Below are 12,218 nucleotides of genomic sequence, written 5' to 3' on the forward strand. Positions count from 1 at the left end.
CGGAATTTATGTAAACTGCACCTATAGTGAGCGTTCCTTTCATTTCGTGGATGTTCCTGGAGTGGGACTTATCATCACTCTTACTGAGATCTTAGAAATCTAGAAGTAAAAGTTGAGCTTTAAGCCTCTGGGCTCTAGTCTGAAATCTGTAACGTAGTTGTAGAAACTTGGCACTCAAGATAAATGTGAATAGTGGTCTTTTACTGAGAAGAACTTGTAGGACCAAATTGCCACATAGTCAGCGGTGGACACCGCGTCATACCTGACTACACCAGTTTCCAAGCTGCTATACCTTCTGAGGACCCCCGACACGCACACTGATGAAGGTCTTTGACCGAAACGTCTATGCTTGTGCTGGTCCTACAAGTTCTTCTCAATAAAAGACCACTATTCACATTTATCTTGAGTGCCAAGTTTCTACATCTACTTGAGACAGTTTTGGACCCTACTTGAACACGACCCAAGAAGTGCCGTGTGTATCAACTCACTGAAATCGTGCCTACATATGTGGCAGAGCAGCCTTCAGTTCCTTTCATGTGGCAGAGGAGCCTTCAGGTTCCTTTCATGTGACAGACGAGCCTTTGGGTTCCTTTCATGTGGAAGATGAGCCTTTGGGTTCCTTTCATGTGGCAGAGGAGTCTTTAGGTTCCTTTCATGTGGAAGATGAGCCTTTGGGTTCCTTTCATGTAACAGAGGAGCCTTTGGGTTCCTTTCATGTAACAGAGGCGCCTTTGGGTTCCTTTCATGTGGCAGAGGAGCCTTTGTGTTCCTTTCATGTGGCAGGGGAGCCTTTGTGTTCCTTTCATGTGGCAGAGGAGCCTTTCGGTTCCTTTCATGTGGCAGAGGAGCCTTTCGGTTCCTTTCATGTTGCAGAGGAGCTTTTGGGTTCCTTTCATGTGGCAGAGGAGCCTTCCGGTTCCTTTCATGTGGCAGAGGAGGCATTGGGTTTTTCAGCTTTAGACACTTGTTGCAACTACTTTACTACTTTAAAATGGTGGAGTGGCTCAAAGGATCCTCTGGGGTGGATCTTTAGGCAGCTCTACATTATTATGCTGTGTGCCACGCCCATTTGGTAAAGACCATAAAAATGTATTACCATCTTATGTCTCTGGAACATGGGATAAATGGATAATTCCTGCAGAAAAAAAGAGAAAAAAAATGCAGTGCTGACTTTAGTAAGTTTGAAATCAATTTGGTAATGCCAAGTGGAATATCTCACATTGTGCAACTGTGCCAATAGGGCACAACTCCATATACATGTAAGCTGGAGAATGAGAGGATACAGCCAGCCCTTACAGAAAATATACCAACTGAAAGCCTCTGGGGAAGCTTCAGCGAAACGTGCATTGAAGGTTGAGTTGGAGGCTACACAGCAATCATCTGAGCATGACGAGCTCTGATTTACTACTGTATTTCATCTTCATATTGAGCTTTGTTTGTGAGCGCCCAGCACTTGAATATCTCTGGAATGGTTTGGCAGATTTTAAGAATAAACAAAACAGCATACTCAGTGGAGCTACAGTAATAAAATAAGAACAAAAGATGGCCAGCTTTCACATGTCCTCTTTAAGCTACACCAGAATGACCTAGGTTTTTAGACTGTTATAAGACATGTCCATCCAGTTACACTTTTCACATTAAACAATTCAGCCCATAAACTATGCCCATGATATAATTTATTGTTTATGTGATTCTTATACAGACAGATACGAACCACCAACAATCTCTGTGCAACCAAGGAGCATTGTCCAGCCGGGACAGGATATCACCATAATTTGCAATTCTTCGTATCCAGAAATAGTTTTTACCCTTTTCAAGGGTAACGATCCAATAGCACAAAATGACAACAATCCATTTACCTATGTCATACACCATGCCAATAAAGAGCATGCTGGGCAGTATTCTTGTAGGTACGAAAAGTTACAGATGGAGTCATATTTCAGCGAACCTTTGATGATTAACGTTAAAGGTAAGAATGTATGAATTCAAACTTTTCTTAAGGGGAACTTATCAGTAAGATCTTCCTGCCCTCACCCTCCCCTGACCCTATGCAATTTTTTGGGAATTAGTCTGTAGCACCACTGTCACAAGGTATCACGAGGTATATAATGATGGGACACATGACCCTAGGCTGGCCATCAGACTGGAGTCCCAGCGCTGTGCCTTATCTCGGAGGTAGGTTTGACGGTAACGAGGTCCGAGCCCCCAGCATGACCCTAACTCATGTATGAGCCCTGGTCTTATTCCCCCTCTCCCACACCCTCGGTGCGGGCTGGAAAACACAAAGACAAATCCTCACAAAATGACACGGAGAAGGGAGAACGGAAACTCGAACACACGGCACTCAAAACACACAGGTGAGACAATATGTATACTAGGGGGCAACGCAAAGGGGAGGAAGCAACGCACAACAGGGGATCACTCACACCACTCAGAAGCGCAACATGGATCACCATAATCAGGATAACCACCAGAAGGAATTAACTCCTGCAGGGTTGAAGACCAGTGAACCTGAACCAGCCAACGCCCGGCTCTGGCTGAACAATCCAGAAGCCTCAGTTTGATTGTCAGATTCTGTGGAGTGAACAGAGTCCGACAACGCTGTGCCAGCAGGTGTATATGTAGCACCCAGGGATATGGGGTACTCGGTCCCGGTCAGTGTCTCTCTTGGGAATGTCACGGTGGTGGTCGTTGCCCGGTTCCATGCCCTGGGCTCTTTTTGTAATGGGGACATTTACAGGGGGTTGTTGAATAAAATTTATATGTGACGCCACTTGCGGTGTTGCGGTTAAGTGTAGGGAGCCGCTGCTGCAGAATATCTCTACTGGGGCTGGTAGTGATTTGCCACAGTGGGTTTATGGTGCAGTGGGTGTTGGAAGAAGGGAGTCCACGCAGGTATTCAGTGCAACTGGTTTACTCACTTGTTTTGAGTTGGTTACTGGGGGCCCAAGGCCGTCTCTTTTCGCCTCCAGGTTCCCTTCGTCCCAGTGCCAGTTTGGTTTCTCTGGTACTTTCTTCCCCTGCACCTGTCTCTGGAAAGTGGTATGGAACACTGGGGGTCCCCGTTATGTGGTTTGTCCACTTCTGACGGTAGCGTGAACCCTATGGGGTTGGAGTCTCTCGTCCTGTCGCCGGTTCTCCCTTTGCTACTGAGTCTTCGGATTATTTAGGGTCAGCGAGGTCCTTGATGGTCCCTTTTGCTGTGCAGGTGTTAGCAGGTCGACTTGAAGCTCTTTCCTAGGGTCCTGTACCCCGTCGGTGTCTAATTCTGGGAGTACTCCACCGCACTCCACCGGCAACCACCTCTCCTGGGTACCAACCAGGTCACCGTTAACCCGAGTCAGAGTGTCATTTCACTTCCACCTTTAGACCTCTACAGTCACTACTCAACTCACTACTCTTCACAGTCACTGCAGTTCTGACTACTGACTTCCTGTGTTCTCTCTGTCCACAGTCTGCCCCTCCCACCTGGTCAACTAGTGGACTGGAGTGGCTCCACCTCTCGGCGGCCATCCATGGTCCCACCTTAGCTGGGTACCATTGTATGGGGCACTGTTGGGGAAAACTGGGATTAACTGGGTTTTTGGTGTTACAGGCACTGGAGTTCTGGGTGTAGGGGAATAGGCCCTGTATCCTGGTGGGGATCCAGAACCTTGCATCACCCTGATGGGTTCAGGGGCGCTACATATCCAAAGCCGAACATTGCGTAACAACAACATAGGATGACATACTGAGTTCTTATGGGTTTTTATTGCAGACCCATATTCACACTCTACCTACTGAGACAAATTTATCAATTTTTTTAGGCCTAGAACTTGGCGAAAAACGCACCAAAATTTGGTGCAATATGCTAGTCGGTTTTTTCTACCTAATCTGAGAGCATCATAACATAGAAACAGAGACCCTGATTCTAGAGATGTCTCACTTTCTGGGCTGCTTATTTTAGTTTTGATAAGATTGTTGTTTTAGTAGCAGTAAATTAGCACTAGAGGACTAGAAAACCTGCTGACAGGTAATGCAAACATAAATTAGCAGCTTTCTGACTATGCACAGTGTACACGGAAAACTGCCAATCAAATGTGTGGGTGGGGTTATACAGAGGTCAGTACTCAGAGGACAGGTAGTTCTGCAGAATATAAAATAGTTTTTAATCAAAATCACAGCAAGTAGCCCAGTAAATGATGCATCACTGGAATCAGGGTCTCTCCTCCTACATCATACTGTTCTCAGATGGGATAGCAAAAACCTGGTGACAGATTCCCTTTAAATTTTGTACTTCTTTTTCATGTGTTTTAGACTCTATTTAAAAATTGTTAGATAAGAGACTGTTGCTCTAAGGGAAAGAGATGTAAGAGGTAGAACTTGTAAACTTTGTAAATATCTAATGTTGTTTATGTTGAGTTACAGTTTGCGTTATACTCCAGAGCTGCATTTATAATTCTGCTGGTTGACAGGTGTATAGCAGGAAATTGAGATTTTAGACTATGAATGCAGCTTTGGCTGTACCTGTATGTTTACGTGTTCGTACATTATCATTTCATGACATATTTTTAATTTTTATATAATTCAGCTCTCCCCAGCCCTTCAATCACTTTGGAGGATGATAAAGAAGGCAAACTGACAATTATCTGTACGGCACCAGAAGAAAGTAAAAAGATGTGGTTCCAACTATTTAATGAAAGCAAAGATGTCATAGATGAAAAAAATGTGGTCAAACTAAATCAAGTAAATTTTATAGTACCGTACATTGAGAAATTTCATCAGAGATATTACTGTATATATCGTATTCGGATGGGTAGAGACTTTGCAAATTCTCTTATCAGTGATGCCGCTGTGATTGGCGAAGGTAAGAATAAGCACAAAGTGTCTATTGTAAAACATAAAACACTTAGAAAGTGGGGATAATATATTAACAAGGAATCGGAAACTTCTTTGCCATGGTAGGAAGCCTTTGTAGTGATCTAGTAAATGGTAAAATATGGATTATGATTGTAAATTAGTTCTAGGAGATGACACCAAAAAATCCTCTGATTAAGCCATGATGCTGGCGAAACATTGTCAGTGTTTTGCTGCTGTATGTAAAGCGCTGTGAATTAATGGCGCTATATAAGTGAATAAATGTTATTATTATTTTCCTGCAATTTTTATTAACATACTACAATATTAATGTACTAGGTAGCGCCATGAGGTGCATTAAAAGATGGCAGTCAGGGACTGACGACTTGAGATTTAAATAGGAAAAGGGACACAACAATCAGATATATGAGGGTTCAACTGATAAACGCCTGGGTTACCTAACAGCAACTGTAGTGCCGATGTCACTGCCATGCCACCTCGGAAAAGATGAAGCCAGAGCAATCTTCAAACTAAGAAGTTATAAGTAGTTTTTTTAACCAATCTCCAAGTCAACCTACAAGGCAATACATGGTATTCTAGAACATCCTGCGTAAGATTTAAATAGGGTAAGGGAAATCACTATCAGAAATATAAGCGTTCAACTGATAAGGGCCTGTGTTGCCTAAGGCCGGGGCCACATGGGGCACTAGTGTGACGCTCGCATGATACTCGTCTCGCGCTAGTAGCACAGCAGGAGTCGAGTGTCATGCTAGTATCCCTCCGACTGAGGTCCAACTCCGCGAGCGGACCTCAGCTGCGGGGGGCGGGCCGGCGCTGTGGAGGGGCGGGCCGGTGCTGAGGAGGGGAGGGATTTCTCTCCCTCTCTCCTAGGTAGCCGGCTATTGCGATTCTCGTTCTGCACGCGTGGTACGCCGGTGTACCGCGAGTGCGGTGCGATTTTTCTCTCGCCCCATTCACTTGAACGGGTGCGAGAGAAAAGAGTCTCGCATTACAGTCGCTGCATGCTGCAATTTTTTTCTCGGTCCGATTAGGGCTGAGAAAATAATCGCTCATATGCTCTAACACATAGGCTAATATTGGTCCGAGTGGAATGCAATGTTTTATCGCATCCCACTCGCACCGATTTTCTCACCGTGTGGCTTAGGCCTAACAGTAACTGTAGTGCTGGTGCCGTGCCGCCTAGGAACAGAGGCAACCAGAGCAATCTTCAGACTAATATGTTACAAGTAGTTTTTGGAGCCAATCTCCAAGTCAACCTACAAGGCAATATACTGTATTCTAGAACATGCTGCATAAGATTTAAATAGGGTAAGGGACACAACTACCAACTGTATGAAGGTTCAACTGATAAGTGCCTGGGTTGCCTAATGGCAACTGTTTTGCTGGTGCCAGTGCCAATGCCGCCAAGGAATTGAGGCAGCCAAAGCAATCTTCAGACTAAGATATTACAAGTAGTTATTGCTGCCAATCTCCAAGTAAACCTACAAGGCAATGCACTGTATTCTAGAACATTCTGCATAAGATTTAAATAGGGTAAGGGAAATTACTATCAAAAGTATGAGGGTTCAACTGATAAGCATTACAGTCGCTGCATGCTGCAATTGTTTTCTCGGTCCGATTAGGGCTGAGAAAATAATCGCTCATATGCTCTAACACATAGGCTAATATTGGTCCAAGTGGAATGCAATGTTTTATCGCATCCCACTCGCACCGATTTTCTCACGTGTGGCTTAGGCCTAACAGTAACTGTAGTGCTGGTGCCGTGCCGCCTTTCTCACAATGGAAACGACAAAAACCCTCACCGTGGCCCTGATCCACTCTCGCCTTGACTACTGTAATTCTCTATTAATTGGTCTCCCCCTAACTAGACTCTCTCCTCTACAGTCCATCCTTAATGCAACAGCCAGGGTCACCTATCTGGCAAACCGCTACTCAGATACCTCTGCTCTGTGCCAGTCATTGCACTGGCTGCCCATATATCACAGGATCCAATTCAAACTGCTTGTTCTCACCCACAAAGCTCTCCACAGTGCGGCACCCCCCTACATCTCCACCCTCCTCTCTGTCTATCATCCCACCCGTTCTCTACGCTCTGCAAATGACTTTGACTAACATCCACACTAATTCGAACCTCCCACTCCCGAATCCAAGACTTCTTCCGAGCTGCACCAAACCTCTGGAATGCTCTACCCCAAGAAGTTAGGACAAATCACAACTTACTCAGCTTCAGACGCTCCCTAAAAACGCATCTTTTTAGGGCGGCCTATCACACTCCCTAGCCAAACTAATTTCACCTAATCCCTCTACAACTTCTCAGAACATAACCCCATGTCAAACTCCATGGCACCCAAATGCATCTCAAGGCTCTGGCCAACTGGTCCAGGAAGCCATTATCTATCCCCCATGAGATGGCTGGATTGTCATTGTAAATAAGCACCTGTACCTTGCCCCTCTCCCCACCTCATTGTAGATTGTAAGCTCTCACGAGCAGGGTTGCCATTTTTCTCTTTAAATATTGTATCTTCTATAATTGTTACTTGTTTGTATATGTTTATGTATATGATATGTATATGTATATGAGCCTCCTGAATTGTAAAGCGCTGCGGAATATGTTGGCGCTATAGAAATAAAGATTATTATTATTATAAGCGCTTTGGTTGCCAACAGCAACTATAGTGGCGGTGCCAGTGCCGCGGCGCTTAGGAACAGAGGCAGCCAGAGCAATCTTCAGACTAAGATGTTATAAGTAATGTCGCGGGCGGCGGGGCGCTGCGCTCACCACGCTCGGGTCCGGCGCTGCTGCTGCTGCTGCTCGGTGGCTCGAGCGGTGGGCTGGATCTGGGGACTCCAGCGGCGCTCCTCGCCCGTGAGTGAAAGGGGTGTTTTGTTGGTGTTTGGGGTGTCGGTTTGTGACGCCACCCACGGTGTGTGGTGAGGTTGGGGCACCACTGCTGCTCTGTACGGGGATCCCGGGAGTGACGACAGGGAGCATCTGGGATGTTTTCCTCCCCTCCGTGGGTAGGGGGGTTGTGGTATTCCCGGGGCCCGGAGTGGTTGTCTGTTTGATGGGTTGTGGGGCTTGGCCAGGTGCAGGGTCACGGGGAAGCGCAGTGCCAGATGGCACGGTGGTACTTACTCAGCCAGCAACGCACACGGAGTCTCTGGTAAAACAGACGGCTGCGACAGTCACTCCCGGTAGGTTGGCGGTAACTGTCTCTCCCTGCACCGGTGTTATGTTCTCGGCTCCGATGGCTTCCCACCGGTAACCCGCTCCCCAGCGGTATGTTTGCCGGAGGAGCCCCTTTTGCCCGCAGGCGCTGGCCCTGGGAACGCTAGCTGTGGTGGTAGCTGTATTTCCCTTCACGGTTGAGCGGTTGCCTTCAGTCGGGTCTTTATTGCTGGGAAACCCCGGAGGTTCCCGTCGCTGACGGATTTGACCAGTTTAATGGCGACTCCAAGCCTGGTCGGGGTCCGTAGGCCCTGCCGAATGGTGCTGGCCTCTCTTCGCTCCCCGGTCCGGTACCGGCGGGCCACTGCCCGTCCCCGGGCCTTACGGTTGTGCTTCAATCGGCCTCGCCTGCAGACGGTCACCACCGTCTGCCAACCTTGCTGTTTCTGTGCCCGGGCCACGTACCCGGACACGGTCAGACTGCTCCTTTACCACTTCACTCCTTCACTTTCACTGTCCTAACTCCCTCTAACTCTGTCCTTTCCCGCCTCCAGGACTGTGAACTCCTCGGTGGGTGGGGTCAACCACCTGGCTCCACCCCACCTGGTGTGGAGATCAGCCCCTGGAGGGAGGCAACAAGGATTTTGTGTGTGCGGCTGATGTGCCTATCTGGGGTGTGGGGTGTGTTGTTGCAGTACCTGTGACATCCTGGCTTGTCCAGGGCGCCACAAGTAGTTTTGCAGCCAATCTCCAAGTCAACCTACAAGGCAATATACTGTATACTGTATTCTGGAACATCCTGTATAAGGCAGCAATGTCAATGGTTTTTCTGTATAATTTGGCCATTTTATTTAGAGACATTTTACTTGTCAACCTAGCAGACACAGAGCTCGCCCCTCAGGTACTGCACTCGATATATTTAGCAGATATGCACACAGTACAGCCAATTGAGATAACAGCAGCACCAAGTTGAAAGTCAGTGCTTGCCACCCTTGGTTCCCTATGGGGCAGAATTAGAGCGCTTGAGCTAAAGCTATAGGAAGACCCTGACACTTATCGTAGAGGCTTTTTTGTGGGAAAGGCTCTATGTAGGCTCTATAGCTATATATTTGCCTGAGATACTGATAACAGCCTAGGCTTTAGATAGAGATCCTAGGGAAATTACTGATTTTGAAGGTCCTTACTCTGTGGCTACATAAACAATCTTTTCTTCCAATGTATACGTTTATAGAGATGAGTGGACCTATGTTTGTTCAAAGTGTTCGCTGGGATCAGCCAGACTTTGGTTAAAAGTTTGTACGGGACCCAGATTTGACTTGAACTTGTTCCTGGAGTACCAAAAATTTGGCGACCATAACTAGTCTAAATTTGTTCTTTACCCGCAGTTTAGGGGCACCATAAGTCACCCTTTTCCAACGAATTCCCAGGGAACTCAGCTCATATGCAACAGGCTTACAAAGTGTTCAATAAAATTGGGCAACTCTCTTAATTTGCCGCCAACAGCTGCCATAAATATGTGATTCCCCTCGTTTAAGGTAACAAAGTATCATGGGGTATGTAATGACAGGACAGGGGCCCCTAGGCTGGCCCTCAGACTCGAGACCCTGTGCTGTCCCTTATATCAGAGGTAGGCTTGTTGGTAGCCAGGTTCGAGCCCCCAGCGTGACCCTGACTTCTGTCCAAGCCCTGATGTTACTCCCCTTCTCCCACACCCTTGGGGCGGCTCAAAAAACACAATAATTAAATGACACGGACAAGAGAGAATGTAAACTCATACACACTGCACTCAAACACAAATCTGAGACCATATGTGTACAGGGGAATAAAGAAAAGGGAAGGAAATGGCCGCAGAAGATCCCACTGTGCCACGAAGTGCGTGCAGAGCCGAACATTGCATGACACAAGGGCCAACATTTGCCATAACATCTTTTTGATTCCCTCAATCAAAAAATGAGGGTGAGACAGGAGTTCAGGTGTTTGTATTTATTATTTAGCCGTATCTTTGGTAATATAGCGCAGTCACTTTTAGGGTGATGTGCGATTCAGCTCAGTTTTAGTGGGCAGTTGTTTATCTGTTGCATAATAATCATCAATTTTTCATTTTCCATTTCAAGAAACTTCAAGAATTCGAGACCATACAACAGGAAATATAATTCGACTCCTTATTTCAACAATGGTCCTGATTGCTTTAATTATTATCTTTGTGACACATTTCAAACACCGTCAGCAAAATAGATCACATCCTCCTAAACTACCGGCCGCAAGGAAGAAACTGGCTGTTGAGTCTGACTACACTCAGGTACACAACAACTTTTAAGAGTCCAACAATAGAGATAGGGCAGCACTCACCAACGTCCAGTAAAAAAGACTTTATTTATTCATGGTGCAGGTAAAAAGGCAGGAGCAGAGTTGACAGCAGGGCCCCCTCATGGACGACAGCCCTGCTGTCAACTCTGCTCCTGCCTTTTTACCTGCACCATGAATAAATAAAGTCTTTTTTACTGGACGTTGGTGAGTGCTGCCCTATCTCTATTGTTGGACTCTATCCAGGAACTTTTTTTGCTTGGGGGATAAGCACCACCTGCCCAGTGTATGTGGAGGATTACCGCCTGCCGTCTACACAAGCAACACGGCTGATGCCCAGGGGTGGGTAGCTGCGGCAATTTCTGTTGATTGATCCACACAACAACTTTTTTCTTTCAATCTTGATATGCATATAAATATTTTGCCTTCAAGTAATTGTTCAATGAAATGATCAATATAATATTGATCTGAAATTATAGATACACTGATGAGCAAAAGGGTAACAGTGTTTTGCACGTTTGACTTTCAGTCTCCATATCCCACCATCCACTACAGCTTGTAGCTTGAGATGACCTTCATTTTATAGACAATCATCTTGGCTATCTCATACATATCAACATTTTCCTTTTTTTAGTATTTTATAAATCCACCTTTGGCTTTCACCATTGCCTGTATCCTTCTGGGCTCTGGATCAGATTTGAGCATGTCTCCACTGAAATCTGATCCCAGGTTTCTTCTACACATTCCCAGTGTTGGTGCATACTGGTCAGCTCACTTGGGGATGTATACAGCATTTCTTCAGCTTTACCCACAAGTGTTGGATTGGGTTGAGGTCTGGGGACTGTGGGGCCAATCCAGCTTCTCTACTTCATTGTCATTGAATCATTTCTTCTCCAATCTCAACGTATGCTTCTGGTCGTTGTCCTGCTGGAACGCTATGTCGTCATTTTCTTACCAATAACTCTCGAGTGTATGAAGTAACACATCCCCACATCATCAGGCTTCCTCCAACGAACTTGACAATTCCTTCAATATCTTGATCTGTTAGCCCCTTTTTTCCCTTGTTTCTTCTAGACCCATTTGCCCCATCTGAGCCTAGTCTATTGACTTTCATCTCATCGCTCCAAATCCCCAGTTTCCAATCTTCTGTCCACTTTTTGCCAAACTCGAGCCGACGCTTCTTATGACGATACTGAAATCAAGGCTCCTTCACCTTTTTTCGGGCCACCATTGCAGACTTGTGTAACGTATGTTGCATGGTTCCTGCATGGACGTCTGTGATCTCACTATTATGAAGCCTATGAGCCGCCTCCACTGCCGTGTTTGTCGTACCAGAACTGATAGACCTAGTGATGAGCCGACTTGTTGATGCCGATATTTTGCCTGGACGTCACCTCTTGGCTTTTTGAATGGATGAACGGACTTAATTACATATTCTTCCATCTGTCATGGCCTCACATGATGCAGTTGGGCAATTTTCTTGGCCGAGAGACCTCTATCGATAAGCTGGATGATGTTGTTTCTCTTTTCTTGGGAAATCTACTTCATGGCTGTTCCTTGATTCGAACCAGTGACATTTCACTTGGGAATCAACCTAATAACACACTGAGCTATTAGGGAATGTGAGAACAGGTTGTAATTTGTAGTATACAGGAAGAAAAAAAATGTATCCTCCATCAGGAGCAAAACAGTAACAATACAGTTACATAATCATATGCTAAATAGTTGCAAGTCAAATTTATGTATGAGATAGCCAAGATGATTGCCTATAAAATGAAGGTCTCACAATCAAAGCTGTAGTGGATGGTGAGATATGGAGCCTGAAAGTCAAAAGTTCAAAACATTGTTACCCTTTTGCTCATCCGTATAGACAGATAGATAGATAGAT

At 45.8% G+C, this 12,218-nt stretch overlaps 1 protein-coding gene across 2 annotated transcripts in view; it reads left to right on the forward strand.

Moving 5' to 3' along the window:
- Positions 1–12,218, forward strand: part of LOC142256285 (immunoglobulin superfamily member 1-like) — a 41,694-nt gene that overhangs the window by 16,385 nt on the left and 13,091 nt on the right. The window contains exons 4-6 of one of the 2 annotated variants that reach the window (XM_075327892.1): positions 1,703–1,969; positions 4,571–4,846; positions 10,141–10,325. In XM_075327892.1, the coding sequence (XP_075184007.1) occupies positions 1,703–1,969; positions 4,571–4,846; positions 10,141–10,325 (728 nt within the window). The remainder of the gene's footprint in view (positions 1–1,702; positions 1,970–4,570; positions 4,847–10,140; positions 10,326–12,218) is intronic. The other variant, XM_075327894.1, reaches the window with a different exon arrangement.

This window comes from Anomaloglossus baeobatrachus, chromosome 11 (assembly GCF_048569485.1).
Source record: "Anomaloglossus baeobatrachus isolate aAnoBae1 chromosome 11, aAnoBae1.hap1, whole genome shotgun sequence".
NCBI classification, from domain to species: Eukaryota; Metazoa; Chordata; class Amphibia; order Anura; family Aromobatidae; genus Anomaloglossus; species Anomaloglossus baeobatrachus.